The 18165-nt window shown below is 31.4% G+C and overlaps 2 protein-coding genes across 2 annotated transcripts; one reads left to right on the forward strand and one right to left on the reverse strand.

Annotated features, from left to right (window-relative positions):
- Positions 1 to 9163: 9163 nt before the first annotated feature.
- LOC146535232 (protein CFDP2-like) lies at positions 9164 to 9754 on the reverse strand. The gene has a single exon (XM_085191152.1). It carries the CDS (start codon positions 9752 to 9754, stop codon positions 9164 to 9166), a length of 591 nt encoding a protein of 196 aa, XP_085047278.1.
- A 3641-nt stretch (positions 9755 to 13395) lies between these two features.
- On the forward strand, positions 13396 to 17289 carry LOC146535233 (UDP-glucosyltransferase 2-like). The gene is made up of 4 exons (XM_085191153.1): positions 13396 to 14794; positions 14875 to 15097; positions 15355 to 15574; positions 16022 to 17289. Exons 1-4 carry the CDS (start codon positions 13964 to 13966, stop codon positions 16305 to 16307), a joined length of 1560 nt encoding a protein of 519 aa, XP_085047279.1. The 5' UTR covers positions 13396 to 13963; the 3' UTR covers positions 16308 to 17289.
- Positions 17290 to 18165: the final 876 nt, after the last annotated feature.

Raw genomic sequence — 18165 nt, forward strand, 5'->3', positions numbered from 1 at the left:
GTTTTGTTTGTGGATGTTTTATAGATCTAGCAATATAGTTTAGGAGCATTATTGCACTATTTTACGGAGGCTAGCCGTGGACAAAGTGGACTGTAAACGCAAGTTGTGGGTTCGATGCCCACTCGAGAAAATGAAATATTTATTTCAATTTATATTTTCATTTCTTGCTCTGGTGTCGAGGCAAATCGCGGCGTTGAGTTACGCCACTCAATGAGTGATGCTTCCCGAATTCGGCGGAAAGTGCGAAACGAAATGTCTTAACACAAGGGGATACAGCGTGAAGTTGATTTAATAGTTTTCCTAAGTCTTAATAAAAATATATATTTTTTGTTTCTATACGTTTGTACAACACGGAGGAAAAAAACAATAAAGACAATCTTTCTGTATAATAAACAAAACGTATAATAAAATTAATAATTTACGTCATAACGAAGTAAAAATCAATATTATAGTTAGTTAAAGAGTTAATTAACTAGTTTCTCCGCACTAATATTAAATTCATGCAAGCATAGCTAAGACCTAACCCCTGAAGACGCAAAAGCTAAACTTTAAACACAACTTCATAATTTAGTAAGCATTGTCGAGTGGTCTCTCTACAGTTAATTTTTGATCTCAAATAATAACAATATGTGACATATTTTGTTAGAAAATTAGAAACGAAGAAAATGGAAGAAAGAAGAATTTAACTTATGCTATTATAATATTTAAGAGACGGACGTAGTACAGTGAGATGCCAGATGGCGAACTGAAACGTAAATATGATGGTTGTGGATTCAATCCCCAATCGGGAGAGTACCTAGTTATATTTAAATTATTTCTATTTCCTCGCAGACCTACTCGCGGCAAACGTGGCAAAAGTAATTTCCAAATTTCCCCAATAGTGTAATTAGTATGTATTTTTCTTTTTTTCTCACCATATCGCGAATATAGCAGGATAGACAAATAAAACTTGGGAACCTAGTTTTAAGACTTAAGACATTCTCGTTCCCCACTTTCCATAGAATTCGACCGGAGCGGTTCCCCGGTTCACCTACAATTTTTTGACTAACACATACACAGAGACAAATAATTGCTAGTTTATTTTGTATTTGGTTTTGGTTGCTTTCAGTGATGTTGTTAGACATATTGCTGGAAATTTAATAAAGACGAGGCCTTCGTCAACCAGTGACATACCGTCTGATTGTAAACACGGCGGTTGTGGGTTCGATTTCCATTAGAATGGAAAATTAATTATTTTCATTTTCCAAATTTTTTCCAAAATTCAGCGGAAAGTCTGCAATGGAGTGTCTTGACACTCCATTTTCCTCTGATCCCCTGCTGTATGCTGGATACAGCGTGAAGTTTTCATTTAATTTTTAACCGACTTCTGTAAGAAAAGGAGGTTATCAATTCGACTGTATTTTTTTTTTTTTTTTTTTTTTATGTTTGTTACCTCATAACTTTTGACTGGGTGGACCGATTTTGAAAATTTTTTTTTTTATTTGAAAGGTGAAGCTTCCCGAATGGTCCCATTTTTTTTTAGTCCATGTCTGACAATGGTATCTATGAGAAAATCACATAAGTCTTAAATTTGCATTAGGTATGTGCGCGACAAATAGCCGAATAACTCAATGTCGCGCTAACCGATTTTGATGATTCTTTTTTTATTTGAAAGAATACACTTCAAGGATAATTTGGTGAAAGTTTGGTTAGGTTCCGATTAAGGAATCCGGTGAAAATTGAGAAAGTTTGAAAAAAAATGATTATACTGTAATAGTTACAAGCAAAAACTTTTTAAATTGATGTCAGAAGTGAGATTGCTGATCGTTGCATTTCTTTTCAACCAATCTCAAAAAAGAGGATGTTCTCATTTTCAACCAACTTCAAAAAAGGGAGATTCCGAATTCACCCGAATACTTTTTATGTTTGTTCTTGTCAATATACCAAAATGTAACTTTGCACAAAAATAATAGCTAATTAAATGAAGTTTTACATAGAACAATCACAACCACTCGTTGACAACCACTACCACCACCATCACCACTCGTTCAAGAAGCATCATTTTAAGATCTGCCCATCACTAAAAATCGTAAAATAAATTAATTTTTAACAAAAACAAAAACCGACTTCTAACAACGAACTAAAAAGTGAAAAATAATTATATAAATATTTTATAATTTTGAAGTCGGTGTCAAACTAATGCTACAACACCTTTACTACAATATCTAATTACTAAGCCTGTTTGTTTTACTTGGCACCGACTTCAAAATTATAAAATCTTTATATAATTATTTTTCACTTTTTAGTTCGTTGTTAGAAGTCGGTTTTTGTTTTTGTTAAAAATTAATTAATTAATATTTTTTTTATTTATAACTATAAATTGTTCATAATACTCTATAATAGAGCAATGAACCAAATAGATACATCATAGACATTTTTTTTCCATCTTTTAATTCTTCTTCAAAAAGAAATAAGACCCAAAGATTATCATTATCTATCTTAAAAACAAAAACATCATTAATCTTTTTCTTAGAAATCATGAAAATTGAAACGTATAACAATGTGAATACAATAAGTCTTAAGAGAGACTTAAATTTGATTGGGCGTGTCCTTCAATTGTATTTCATTCACAAAAGACATCAAAGCCAGTAACAGAATGGGCCGAGAGTTCGAGTAACAATAAAACCTTACTTATACCCGCATAAATTGCAGATATTAACAATTGACTCTATCGTTCTTCTAAACGATGACCTTTGGATACCACTTTTTCAACATAAATTGGTACTTTTTCCAGTATATATCAAAGCTTCTTGGAAAAAATCTAATTTTACATTTTACTTCAATATGCGTAATCTTCAAGTCCAGAATATATGGGTTAAATAATAGTTTTTGAATCTATATGCATTATGCATTATCATTCGCTATAGAACTTGGCGAAAAAAATAATCAATTAATATTTTTTAGTAAAACGAAAACGAAATCCTGATAAAATCTCTACTGATGGACGAAGAACTGATGAGAAATATTTTATTATTAGTGAGTTATAGTATTAGTGAAAACAAAACACGGCTACTGGACATATTTACTCGTTATTCTCCACCTTTGTGAATAAAAAAAGAAGAAACTATTCTCCCTTGTGAGGATCGAAAGGATAAGCAAATAAACACTAACCAACTGTACTGGGGTGTACCTACTATAAATACTGATGTTGGTTCTGGATGAAACAATCTTGCTTCAAAATCTATTTGCTTAGCCAGATTGAGGGGAATATTCGAAATATAAATGTTTATTTTATACCCTAAATTACTACATAGTGTTAGACAATTCCCACCTGTGCTACATTCTTGTTCAAACTGGAATAATGTAAAGCTTAATTAAAATGCATTTTTGTTAACGAAAAAAAATGGAGAACAAAAAAATAAAACAAAACTATTATATTCTGTACTAGTCGCCGCCCGCAACTTCGTTCACGATGACAACTTATGACGTAAAACTTTAAATTCTTTCACTGTATGCTGTCTGTCAGTCACTCGATTGACAAAACATATAGATTTTCAATTCAAATTCGTCATTTGTTTATTTTGTATTAGAAAAAGTTTTAATTGCTTCACCAAAATGTTTTCTCCTGATACTTCAAGTTTCACGAAATTTGTATTAAAATTTCATACCGCCCTTCACCTCAATTCATATTTATTTGTGTATCACCATAAAAGTTTATAAGATGTTTTTGGTAACTTTCAATGGATTTCCTATACAACATTGTATCGCTTTATGTGAATTTTAGTGTTCTTATAAAGAAAAAAACATATTTTATTCTTAAAAAATAAAAACATGGAAACTACCTGGAGTTATTTGATGCAGGGTAGGCAGAGAGAACCTAGTGTTAAGACACTCCGTTACCACTTTCCACCGAATTCTGGAGGCATTGCATGCTGAATAGCGGAAATGAACGCCGCGCTTACAAGAAATGGAAATATAAAATTAAATAAATATTTCATTTCTTCGAATTGGGATCGAACTCACAAACAGTCGCGATTACAGTCACACTTTGTGCCCTCTTTGAATAGATATATTTTATTTAGATTGTAGAGATCGTCGTGGGCCTCGTGTAAAATAAAGGTAAATTTAAATGCGGCGTTGAGTTCCGCAACTTGGGTCGAAATTGGGAAACGGTTTATTTAATTCTAACCCTCTGCTCGCTATACCTGATAAGCTTGAAGCTGTTATTTTCATCAGAATAACACGAATATCAAAACAAATATGAAAAGAAATGCTTGCACATATATTTTTTCTTATTATCAAACACTATTTTTTACGTTTATTACCTACAATCCTCCAGCTCATTAAAAAGTTACCCTACTAAAAAAACATTTTATATACATAAACTTATAAACCAATATTTCAAACTAAAAATGGCAAGTTTGTATAAAGCTTTGCAGTTCCATTGTACATTGAACAATAGTATCGCTTACACGCTTGCCAACTAAGCTGCTAACTTGTATAGTTCGGTTATGAGGTAATCAATCAGAGGGCTTTGGAAACTATTGACGACCACTTTGCAAGTACACTTGTCCCCATATACTCGTACATGTATACGAATAAATAACGATCGGATCGGAGTTAGAGTAACAGCTTTATCTAATGCCGGTTAAACGTATGGGTCGGTTGGAATGATGGGTGTGCGGTTTTGGTGAGACTTTTTGGTTACAGTACACAAATTTGTTAGAGAAATTACCGTAGATTGGATTTTTTAAATTTTTGTTTTCGGATACAAAGCTAGTAGGTAGAGAAACTTGGCGTCTATTCTCTACTTTTTACGTTTTGTCTTAACAGTGCAGGAAAATGGAATTCGTTAAATCGTTTTAATGGGAATCGAACCCACAATCATCCCAGTTTTCCAGTCAGATTCAAATCGGGGCGCTGTAGCTTATAGCCTGTAGTGGAAGGTGAAGTAGGTAAGTATGAAATATCGTTAAGTTGCTCATAGCAATTAATGCAATTAGGTTTAATTTTTCTTCAAATAATTTTAACTGTACCGTTTAAATAGTCCCAAAATATTAATCTATACACAGAAAAAAAAGAATAAAAACTTAATTCATGAAATCAATGTATACTAAAAGCTAAATTTTTAACAACAATTTATTAATGTCAACAATCGTTAACTTGACAAAACATTTAAATATACAGCTGTTCTAAAATATAACTTATTACCAAGGAATAAAGTGTTTTTTCATTATATTAGAATATCTAAACAAAATAAGTCACTGTCAATCTCAGGCCGACATTGCCTTGTTTTCCATTTGGATTGCTTGTTTTGAAATGGCAACGATTTGGAAACCCTATAAGCTTCTTTTGTTTTTTTTTTTTGTTTTTTTTGGACTAACACGTTCTGTATGTATTTTTTTCCATTTCCACATAAATTATAATAAATTAATCAATTAAAAAATAAATAGTGTATGCTATTTATACTTACCATGTTATTTATATAGAATACAGCATGGGGCTAAAAGAAACAGTACCTATATAAAAGTAACGCGACGGTTGTGGATGCGATCCCCACTCGAGCAAGTGAAATATTTTTTTTTTTATATTCCTCGCTCTGTTACCGAAGTGACTGAAGCGCGGCGTTGAGTTACGCTACTCAACACGCAATGACACCAGAATTTGATAACTCTGAAACTCCGAAAAGTGGGGAACGGATGTCTCTCAATGAGAACGGATTGCATTAATACTAGGCTCCTAGGTTCCCTCAGCCTAACCTGCTATGTGCGGGATACAGCGTGAAGCTAAATAAATTAGATTCATTTTTAAAATACAAAAAATATGGTGTGGTTTCGTGGGACACCAGGTAGGAATGAAGTTCCTTCGGCTAATGTAGAATCGACACAAATTGCAAAAAAAATCGTGCTCAATTTTATGTAGGTTTTCTTGATTTTTCTCTTAAATTTTGCTGATTAGTTTTTATTTAAGTACAAGAAAGTATTTAGGAAATTCAGTATTTTAGGAAATAATAAATTACTTAAAATAAAAAAAAAACATCGTAATTCAAATTATCAACTAAAAAAAGAAAGAGGGAGAAAGAGAAAGGTATTATACACTACTCGTCTGTGTATGCGACTGTCGCGCCTGCAAACGTCTCATTTAACGGTTTTATTCCACGCATTTTTCTTACGGTTTTACTATCAAATTTTTTTCAGTTCGGTCACGCAGCGTAATCCCTATCCCTTCCAAGCCTGCCGTAAGGAACTTCGTTCCAAAACTTCGTTCCAATAAGAGAAATATATAATACAACATATTTGGTATTTAATACATTTCAAATAATTATCGTGGGTATCTATTTATAAGTCTAATGATATACTTATCTAAGAGTATAGGTATTTGATATTGAATATTGCAAAGCCACAGCTCGGCAATACCCTGGGGGGTGAAGTTTAAACACACAAGTTCGCGAGTAATTATCATTAACTGAAATGAATCTCTTGATGTTAACATGAGGAAACCGATTAAGTATATCATTGTTTATATTTGTTAAATGTTACATGTGAGGCCGGTCGTGTCGTCGGTGTGGCGGTGGTTGTAAGTTCGATTCCCACTCGAGGAAATTAAATATTTATAGGCAAAGAGTGCGGCGTTGAGTTACGCAACTCAGCACACAATGCCTGCAGAAATCGGCAGAAAGTGGTTAAGGGAGTTCCATAACACTAGGTCCCTGCTGTGTGTGGAATACAGCGTGAAGCTGATATTTAATTTTGATTTGTGTAACAAAGACGAAAAGTATAAGATGATTTTCAAATCTTTGCATATTTTTTACGATTTGTGCAGTTGACTTCTTAGTTTTGTTAATACATAATTAGATGTCTTGTTATGTTTTTGTGTGCAATAATAATAATAATAATAATAAGCCTTTTATTTCACATATCACTTTTTTACAAATATTGTTAGTTAGATATTAGTAGTAAAAAGTAAATAATTAAATATCTTAGTAGTAAGTAAATTAGTTTGTTAGTTATTAATATTAATGTTAGATCTTGTTTTGGTGATATGGATCCCATTTTCTTGAGTATAGGCCTCCTCCATTTCGCTCCACAATTTTCTGTTTTTCCCCAGTCATCCAATTTTTTCCAGCAGTTTTTGCTATACCGTCAGCCCACCGGCTAATTGGTCTACCAACATATCTTTTCCCAACTGGGCCCTTCCATCGTGTTGTTTGAATTGTCCATCTATTATCAATGTAACGTGATATGTGCCCAGCCCACCGCCATTTTAATATTAGGGCTTGGGTGAATGCATCCAATATATTTGTTTTTTGTCTTATCTTATGATTGTTAACTTTTTGTGTTTTTCTGACTTTCAATATATTTCTCTCCATTTTTCGCTGCGTTACGTTAATTTTTTGTTTTATTGTGTTTGTATAATTCCAGGTTTGACATCCATATAAAAGAGTGGGTGAGATGCAAGTGTCCATGATAGTTTTTTTCATTTTCATACTAAATTTACCTTTTAAAAAATCTTTAAGTGTCCAAAGTTTTGTGTTTTTCCAAGCTGTTTTTCCAAGCTAATTTAATTCTTCTTTCTATTTCTTCTTCATTACTTGTTTTTCTAAACGATATTTGTTTTCCTAAGTAAATATAGTTATCTACATATTCTATGTCAATTCCATCTATTGTAATATCTCTCTTAAAGCTATTTGTCATTATTTTCGTTTTACAAGGGTTCATTTCCAAACCAACTTTGTGACTTTCTTGATTTAGAGTGTTTATCATTGTTTCTAATTCATTAGGTTGTTCAGATAATAAAACAATGTCATCAGCAAACCTAAGGTGGCTCATATACTTTCCGTCTATATCGATTCCCCCTTGTCCCCAGGTTATTCTTCTAAATACATATTCTAAAACAGAAATAAAAAGCTTTGGCGATAGTGGATCGCCCTGTCTCACCCCTCTTTGAATTTCTATCTGATTTCCCCTGTTTTCTAATTTCACTTTACTTGTGCTGTTTCTATATATGTTTTTTATTATATTTATATATGTTTTACAAACGTTGGACATTTCTAGTGCCTTCCAAATTGAACTGTGGCTAATGCTGTCAAACGCCTTAGTATAGTCAATAAAAGCTATGTATAGGCTTCTATTAAATTCTCTATACTTTTCTATCAATTGTTCCAATGCTTGTATGTGATCAATTGTGCTGAATCCCGAGCGAAAACCGGCTTGTTCTATAGGTTGTTGTATGTCAATATCGTGGGTTATGCGTTTTAATAGAATTGATGTAAAAAGTTTATACATAGTTGCAAGCAGACTGATGGGCCTGTAATTTACTATATCCAGTGGGTTCCCTTTTTTGTACAATAAAATAATGTCCGATGTACACCATTGCTTTGGGATGGATTCTGTGTTAAGTATCAGATTGAATAGTAGCGTAAGATGAGGTATCAGGATAGTGGCGCCCAATTTTAAAGCCCCATTTGTTATACCATCAGGCCCAGGACTTCTTTCTGGTTTTAAGTGTTTAATGTTATCGTAAACCTCTTTCATACTGATTGGTTCAATCGTTATATTGGATGTCATCTCATATTGTATCTTTCCTTCCACTAGTTTGTCATCACCCCTTCTTCTATATAGTTCTTTGTAAAATGTTGTCGCAAGGTTTGTCACGTCTTTCCTCGTTCTTGTTTCTTTTGAATTATGTTTGAGTTTTAGTATCCAGGGTTTCTGCATATTCAATTCTTTTACAGCTCTTTTTGTACTTCTATAATTGTTTAAATTTTTTGTAATTACATTGTGCCTGTGCTTGGCGTAGTCTTTTCTAATTGATTTATTTGTGTCTTTAAATAGTACTGTAAGTTTATTTCTTGTGTTTTTGTCTTTGTTATTAATTAAAATTAGTTCAGTGCGTTGTTTTATAAGTTCTTTCGTACTTCTGCTAAAAATAGAATTTTCTTTAACATTTCTCTTCGCGTTTTTCTTTTTTAAACTATTTAATATTATTCCTTCAAGCAAATTATAGTACATTTGTACATCGTTTTGGTTCATTGTTAGGTTTTCAATGCTAATTTTCAATTGATTAGTGTAATTTTCTATTTCTTCTGACGATTTTAACTTACTAAATGTGGGTCTGAAAGTCGTCCTGATTTTTTTTGGCGTATTTAAAATTACTGTTGCCCTCACTAGCCTATGATCAGAAGCTAGGATAAATTTTTCCTATTTAGGACTTCTATGTTTGTAATGGACTTTGGTTTGTTTGTCATTATGAAATCTATCTCATTTTTAATTTTTTGATTAGGAGAAATCCAGGTCCATCTTCTATTAGCTTTCTTTTTGAAAAACGTATTCATAATTGCTAATTTGTATTCAAAGGCATATTCTATTAATTTTTTGCCCCTTTCATTTCGTTCGCCGTAACCGTATTTACCCATTATCAGATCTTCTTCTTCTTTTCGGTATCCTATTTTGGCATTTAGATCACCTATAACTATTACCAAGCCATCAGCAAGTAGATGTGCTTTTTTTACATCGTTGTAGAAGGAATCTATTTCTTCTTCACTTGATCTCTCTGTGGGTGCATAAAGCTGAATTATTGACATGCTTGTTTCTTCAAATTTTAATTGCAATATTGCAACTCGGTCTGATATCCCAAGGAAGTTGGTTATATTGTTTCTGTAATTTTTCTTTATTAAAAATCCAACTCCATGATGACCCTTGCGTTTTCCTATGTAGCATAAAATATAATCCTGATATTCTTCTATTGCCTGACCCATTCTTCGAACTTCTGACATCCCTAAAATATCAAATTCAATAGTTTCAAGGGCATAGGTTAATTGCAGGTATCGTTCTATTGATGCCAAAGATCTTACATTTAAAGTACAAATTTTTAATATATTTTTATTATGTTTTGTATCTGTTTTGGTGGTATTTCTAATGTGTGCAATAACTAACCAATATATTACAGTATTAAAAAATTGCATCTTTGAAGGGGTATTGCATAAGTATTAATATTATTTATAAATATCAATTGTAAGCAAGCTATATCAGCGCCCTAAATTTGTTCGCTACGAATGCAATTGTGAAATTATTTTCCACTATTATATTGTATCATATAAATAATCAAATTTAATATAATTATAATAAATCAGTTGAATATTAGGTCTCGTATTTTTAACATCGCCACGATACTGTCAGACCACAATCTCATTAAGATATTTTATTTTTTATAGGTGTAATAAAAAAAAGATAAAATTAATTTAATAAAGTAAATTAATAACAAAACAAATAATAAGTACATATGAAAGTAATTCCACTTCCTAATATTCCATCCAGTGCATGTCAGCTGCAGGAGCCCGGAGTGACGTCGTTTTTCCATTTTTCAATATATACTCAATCCATAGTATAGCGTTCTAACGACGTGTGGTTGATCTTGTAGTATACTTTTTAATTTTACTATGTTTTTTTTATAACTGAAAAGTGATAGTTTAGGCTTAGAGTATAATATTTTGATTTTTTTTTTATAAAATAGATCTTGATATTAAGAGATAAGTTTATTATTTTGTATTTTTATTTTATTGTTATGTATCGCATATTATATTTACTTAGAAGATCGGATTGCGGAAACCATTTCAAAATTCGAAGATTTTCCGGAATTTCTTCGGAATTCCATTTCATTAAGGTGTCATAATAATTAGTGAGAAGTAATTGTGAGAATACTTTTGTAAATATTTCTAATGTTTTGTTTGAAAATATGGATGGATCACAATTTATTCCAAAGCTTATATATATCCCTCCAAAGGACGTTGAGTCCAGTAAAGATTTAAGATCCTGTAATGTAATTTTTTAATATGTAATTCAATTGCCATAATGTAATACCTACAGATATTAATAAATGCCTACAATTATTAATACAGATATTAATAAATACGTAATAAATATTTATGGCGTCAAACGCAAACTATATTTAAGAGCAAGGTTCAGAAAATATTTATGTAACTTAATACATGAAATGAGAACTAAATAATAGCGTTGAACTCTGCAAATCAATACGCTATGTCGCGAATTTAAAGTAAAAATAAAGAACGGAGAGCTTTAACACTGGGGTCACTCTTTGTATTAAATTGAATTAAAAAATAAAATTCTATTAATTATTGTTTCGCAACATTTTTGTCGAATCCTTCTATTATCATTTAATATGTTTTCAGCTGTATAAATAAAATATATTACGTTGTGAATAATTATAAGTATGGGTTAAATTTTGACAATTTTACGTTTACCTTGAAATTATGCAAATAATTTTGAAAAAAAATACATACAATTTATTTTTGTGGTGTTTCCATATGGCTCCAGAATTCGGTGGAAATCAGAATGGAGTGTTTTAACACTAGGTTGCTTCTGCCTACCCTGCTGTGTGTTAGATACACTGGGAAGCTGAAAACTATAAGTTTTAGTAAATTTAATTTTATTATTATTACAAAGAATATATATTTTTTTAAATTATCTACTTTATAATTCGGACAATGTAAACTTTCTGAATAGTTTAATAAAGGGTATTTTGACGCAATGGCACCGTGTCTGACTGTTTATTACGATAGTTATAGGCTCCATTTCTGCTCGAAGGAATTATTATATTTACCGCTCTAATAATCTGTAGCGACTTGAGCAACGGCTCAAAAATTCCGCGAAACGTGGGAAATAAAGTGTCTTAACTCTTTATACTAGGTTCTCTCTGTCTACCCTCGGATGCAGGAACAAACACATTAATAAACAGTATCAAAATTAATAATTATAATTCTTTATAGCATCCAATATTAATCTATATCTGTATAAATATATATTCTTTGTAACTAATTCTTAGCTTATGCCTAATATGTGGTTTCTTTAATGACGTCCCTAACATTACGCTGTCTATGACACGCAGTTATCCCCTATAACGACGCATGCGGTGCAATTTCACTGATAACTGAAAACCAGATCCTATAAAGATTGAAATTTGGGTCAGATAAAATTACCAAAATAATAATTAATTAGTTACGACCTTCAAAATTAAAAAAATAAATATATTGTTTTGACTATATTTAATGATATTGGCTATACGGATCTCGAGAATCTAGTAGTTTTTCAGAAATGCAAAGCTTGGTTCCCTCTGCCTACCTACCTAGCTGTACTAAACAGCGACTTCAAAATGATAAAATCTTTAAAAAAATATTTTTTACTTTTTACTTCATTGTTAGAAGTCGATTTTCCTTTTGATTAAAAAAATATTTACTTTAAGCCATCTGAAATAGTATGCACATAACGACCATCATTCGTCTGGCGTAGTAAATCAGAATAAATTTATGATGCACACGGAAAATGAAAACAGTGTTTACTTTATGAAAACACTGTTGATAATGGATGTGTATAGTTATCTACTATTTCCAAAAAGTTTAATAACAGTGACATATTTGATAATTTACTTGTTTTTCAAAATTTTGGTTCAAAATATTGTACCAATCTATATTGAAAAAATCGAACGGCCTCATATAAATTAGTAGCAATATAATATGTTCTTTGGTATATGATGGAATAATGATATCATAAAAAATAAATAAATTGAGGCCAGTCGTGGAGTTCCACCATTCAACAAGCAAAACCTCCATATTTCGGCGGAAAGTGACGAACGGAGTGTCTTAACACTAGGTTCCCTCTACGTGCCCTGTTTTATGCGGGATACAGCGACAAAATATGCGTAGTTGTATAATCATAATGATCTAATTTACTTGTATCAATTGAAATATTACCATGGCGCTTTCATAAATTGCCTAATAAAATGAGAGTAATTTTACTCAGAATTCGTGCTCAATTCATCTCAATTTGCGATATTGTTAACACTTTCAAGCTTAAAGTAATTTTAGAGTAAAACTTTCAGCAGATTGTAAAGTACAGCTATTTCCATACAAAATTTTGTACTAGGAGCTATTAATTCTATGAGTCTAAATTTGAATGGTTTACCTCTAAAGAGTTCCAATATGCAGGTCCTGGCTCCATCATCACACCAGCTCGATGATACCATAATATAGTATTGTTAATATAGCATATAATTTTCACAAATGGTTCAAATTCAGATTCTTATATTTAATTCCACAGTTAGTTACAGCCTGACCCAATAAAAGCGTGTTAAAAGAGGCTAAGTGACATATGATTTCTTCCTTAGAAAAAGAATATATATGAAGAATTATATAATTCTGTTCATATTACAAATATTGCAGAACTATATAATTACCTAGCATTATATATGATACATTTCATTAGCAATTGAATATTAATAATTATTATAAATATATTTTTGTGAAAAAAAATTGCCCAATATGAAGCTGCCTTTTAAACTACAAACAGTTCTTATTGCATTTCAAATAGATGATTTAGTAACAACGTGTAGTATTTGAACAGTTGCTGTCATAATAAAATTTTATCATAGAATAAAAGAAAGTCGCTTCTTACTGACGTACGATTAATTATTTTAAAGTGCGCCACGCATCCAATATCATAACTCTCATTTTAGACTTCATCGAGTCGAGTAATAACTATTAACGGTTTTTTTGCATTTTTAAGGTATTATTCAACACTTAAAAAAGGATATTAACGAATGTTTAACCGTCAAAACTGGAAATAACGATAACGGTAAATAACAATAATCATGCCATGGGCAAAAGCACGCGTATAACACTAGTATTTAAATTTGATAAGAAGAAGAGGTACTATTTTGTGAACTCTGGCTGGCTTATTAAAGCCTACTATTACTTTTTTATTAGCTTCAAAATTATAATTCAATTAATACTTGTTATATATAATATATTTATTATATTTTTATGTACCTTGTGCCGCTCCAGCCTTATTAAAATATGTTCAAATACGGCTTTATTTAATCTTAATATAATATTGTAGTCAAAACGTGCCAGGTGTTCATAAGAACATAGTCATTACCTGTACAATTTTAAAATCCAGTAGTATAATTAAAAATGTCACATAATTTATTTATCGTTTTACTACTTTCATATGGTCTAAACGACATAAAATCTGCAAGAATTCTCGCTGTGTTTCCGACTCCATCATACAGTCACCAAGTGGTATTTAGATCTTTGACAAGTGAACTAGCACATCGTGGACATGAAGTGGTGGTTTTAACAACAGATCCTGCAGACCCAAAAGGACAAACTCCTCCTAATTTAACAGAAATTGACTTACACGACTTATCGTACGATTTTTGGAAGAATCAATTGCTTTTGGCTACTGGAAAAAAGTCAGATATGGTGCACCAAGTGATGCAAATTTATACAAAGTTATCTTATGTTGTAGAGAAACAGTTCCGTTCAGCAGAAGTACAAAAATTAGTGAAAGACAAAAACAAACAATTTGATCTTTTAATTTTAGAACTAGTGCCTCGTTTGGCATCAGGCTATGCCCACATATATAAAGTGCCAATCATATATTTTAGTTCATTTGGAGCTATTCGTGAGACTTTTGGAATAATGGGAAGTCCTACACATAGTACGTTGTATCAAGTACCATCTTGTCATAGAGTTTACAACTTAAGTTTCTGGGAAAAGATAAGTGAGATATACACAAAATTATTGCTGCAGTATTATGTATACAATGACTTATATTATTTGGATAATATGTTGTTAAGAAAATCATTTGGCCATGACGCACCAGATATTATGGAATTACGAACGAATAACAGTTTGGTGTTTTTAAATACACATAATTTGTGGACTTTTAATAGACCCTTACCAATAAACATTATAAATTTATCAGGAATCCATCAATATGAAACGAAAGAATTACCAAAGGTACGTAAGTAATGTTTATATTTAAAAGCGACAAGATTGGAAGTTTTAAATATTTGTAATTTCAAAGATATTTATTCCAGGATTTACAAAATTATCTCGACAATTCTAAAAATGGTGTTATTTATATAAGCTTCGGTACAAATTCAAAGCCTTCCTCTTTTCCTATAAATACAATTAAGATATTCACAAAAGTGTTTGCACAACTCCCGTATAACATATTACTCAAATGGGACGAAGATGAATTGTACAATCGAACGAAAAATGTCAAAATCGTCAAATGGGTGCCACAATCAGATTTACTAAGTGAGTAATAACAATTGTTTGATAATAATAATCTTGTTACTTTAGGAATTGTATTGACATTCGAGTATATAAAAACTAATGTTTGTTGTAGGTATTTACTTTATATTAGGACACTCGGTCAATTACAAAACGGAATTGGTGGAAGTGTCGTTCCTTAAGAATAAGGTTCCTTAAAAATAACACAGTAGAAACTATGTCAGTCCAAAAATATTTACATTCTAGTATAATAATTGTTACTGAACAACATTGGATTCCAGGACATCCAAACATCAAATTATTTGTTACCCAAGGAGGATTACAGTCAACGGAAGAGGCAATCACCGCCCAAGTGCCGTTAGTTACGTTGCCATTGTTAGCAGATCAATGGTATAATTCGGAAATGTGTACATTTTATAAAATCGGTATTACATTAAACTTGGAAACACTTACAAAGTATAATTTTAAAAATGCTATTGACACTATAATGGAAGATCCAAGGTAATATATTTTTTCTTATATGCATCTTTTGGCGCTTTTGTTAGTTTAGTAATACAAGTAGACAAAATCAAAATTCTTTTTGAAAACTGGCCGTCGTGGCGCAGCGGCACAAGGGTGTGACTGTAACGCGACGGTTGTGGATTCGATCCCCACTCGAGGAAGTGACATATTTATTTACGCTTATATTTCCTTTTCTTCTCTCTGATGTCGAGGCAAAGCGCGGTGTTGAGTTCTGCTACTCAACACGGAATGTTTCCAGAATTCGGCAGAAAGTGGGGAACGGAGTGCCTTAACACTGCCTACCCTGCCGGGTGCGGGATACAGCGTGAAGCTGAAAAAAAAATTATCGATTTATCAAGAAAATAAATATATATAATGATTCTTTAGACAAAGTGTATAAGTATTTATAGTTTATAATGTTTTGTAATGATTTTTAATTTATTACAGCTATAAAGAAAACATAGTTAAGTTACGCACATTAATGAAAGATGAGGCTCAACCGGCGTTAGACCGAGCTGTATGGTGGACCGAATATGTATTGAAATACGGCACCGAGCATTTAAGATCACCTGCTTTTAATATGCCATGGACTGAATATTACGAATTAGAATTAGTAATTATTATTATATTTTCTTTTATAATTGCTTTAATTATAACCAAAATTTTACTTAATTATCTTATTTCTAAAGTTATAAAATTTAAAAAAGTTACATTTAAAAATAAATGCTTTTGAATCTATGTAGGTATCCATCCATCCATTTATCAGCCTTTCAACGCCCACTGCTGGACATAAGCCTCCCCTAATTATAGACTAAGAACTTACTCATTAGGGCTTTTTCCTTTTAGGGACTTTTATATATTAAATATCAATATTATGTACAAGAAAACTGGTTCGATTCGACTGATTTTGGATGGTGGTTACTTTGTTAGTTATTAGATAACTAAGAATAAGATGCAAAAATTAGTTAGATAATGTGCATAAAATATTATTTGCTCTTAATATGTGCGTAGGCACTTATAGCTTTTAGGATTTGGCGGTGTCTATTTACTTACATTTTTATAAGAACACATCTTCTGGCATTTAAATATTTAGTCTTGAAATTTTTGCTTAATATTTTTTAAGTTTCATTAGGCACATTCCATGTTATAACGAAAATATATTAAATTTAATTTCTTTGTTTTTTTTTACTTACTAGGTATCAGGAGTATAATACGGTTTTAGAATTGTTGTGAAAACAGCTGTTTTAAATTAAATTAATATTATCTATTTAAAAATGGTTTTAACATTACATTATGCTTTTGTGTGCGTCACCCACCTTTGGTAACAAGGCAAAGTGCATCCTTGAATTCCAATGCCTCGAGAATTCGACGGAAAGTGGAGAACGGAAGAGTCTTAAAGGAATGAATTACCTTCACTAGGTTCCCTCTGTCTACCCTATTATACGCGGGGTACAAGCTAATAAAATAAATAAAAAATATTATTCCTTCAAGAGGAGATCAAACCCATATCATTGTGTCAGATGTTATCAGACAAATACTGTATTAAATACAACATTTTGTATTCACATTATATTTGTTAGATTTAAATATTATTTCATGAGAATTGTGTGTGTTTATAATGACACTGAATCAATACACATTAGCTTTGTGTAAATTAAACATGTCTTCTCTCACTGTTTGTTATTATCTTCCAGTCACATGTAGTTCTAAGTAAACGTTATAAGACATAGTTGTATGTATATTTCACAGTTACATAAATAACATTTTTAATTGTTTTTTCGTTACATAGATATTTATGTACTTCATTGTGGTAATGTTAGATTATTAAATTTTATGTTTTATTTAATAAAAATATTTTTTCCTGTTGTTATCATTATGAAAAATAAGTATTGTCCCTCGCTCGTCTCGCTTGCTGTTCATTCTATTTTTTTTAGTTTTTTTAGCTTCACGCTGTATCCCGCGCATAGCAAGGTAGGAAAAGGGAAACTAGGAACCTAATAGGAACCTTGCTCTAATGATATTAAAAAAAACTTTTAAAGAACAATTATGTATTTTCTTATTATATAACGAGTATAAGACTAACGGCAGGTCTTCCTTATACACAACATCCCCGATTTCACACTTTCTACAATAGCTTCACGCCTACATATAACAGGGTTATCAGAACGAGCCTAGTATTGAAATACTCCGTTCTCAACTGTCCGTTCAATTTTCAACGCTTATTGACTGACTAATCTTATAATACAATAATATTTAAAACCTTAACTGAGCGGAAAAATCATAATTGACTTTTCCACTCATTCCAGCTAAAGGAAATACCATATCCTAATCATAAAAAAATACAACCAAAATTATAAAATCCATAAAATTGATACATCACCTAAAAGAGATAAAGACACGTTTAAAATTTTTACACCTCGTTTTACGTGCCAAACTTTTATCCCGAACAGTTGAGTTCAGAAAAGTTAATTCATTACAAGTTGGACAGATGGCACCGGGGGGAGGCCGGCTTCTGCTTTATGTGCCGTTACTTCAGTCAACCCTTAAGTAATAAAATGTCGCCCTTCGCATAATTCATAGTTTCATATTTG

Source organism: Heliconius melpomene, chromosome 10 (assembly GCF_056956725.1).
Source record: "Heliconius melpomene rosina isolate 202511_hmr_F chromosome 10, ASM5695672v1, whole genome shotgun sequence".
Taxonomy (NCBI): Eukaryota; Metazoa; Arthropoda; class Insecta; order Lepidoptera; family Nymphalidae; genus Heliconius; species Heliconius melpomene.

Excerpts from the sequence above, each read along its gene's own strand:
- LOC146535232 (XM_085191152.1), bottom strand. The coding sequence starts at position 9,754 with ATGTCAGAAGTTCGAAGAATGGGTCAGGCAATAGAAGAATATCAGGAT.
- LOC146535233 (XM_085191153.1), top strand. The coding sequence starts at position 13,964 with ATGTCACATAATTTATTTATCGTTTTACTACTTTCATATGGTCTAAAC. Across the intron at positions 14,795-14,874 it reads AAACGAAAGAATTACCAAAG|GATTTACAAAATTATCTCGA; the intron begins GTACGTAAGTAA and ends TATTTATTCCAG. Across the intron at positions 15,098-15,354 it reads GCCACAATCAGATTTACTAA|GACATCCAAACATCAAATTA; the intron begins GTGAGTAATAAC and ends ATTGGATTCCAG.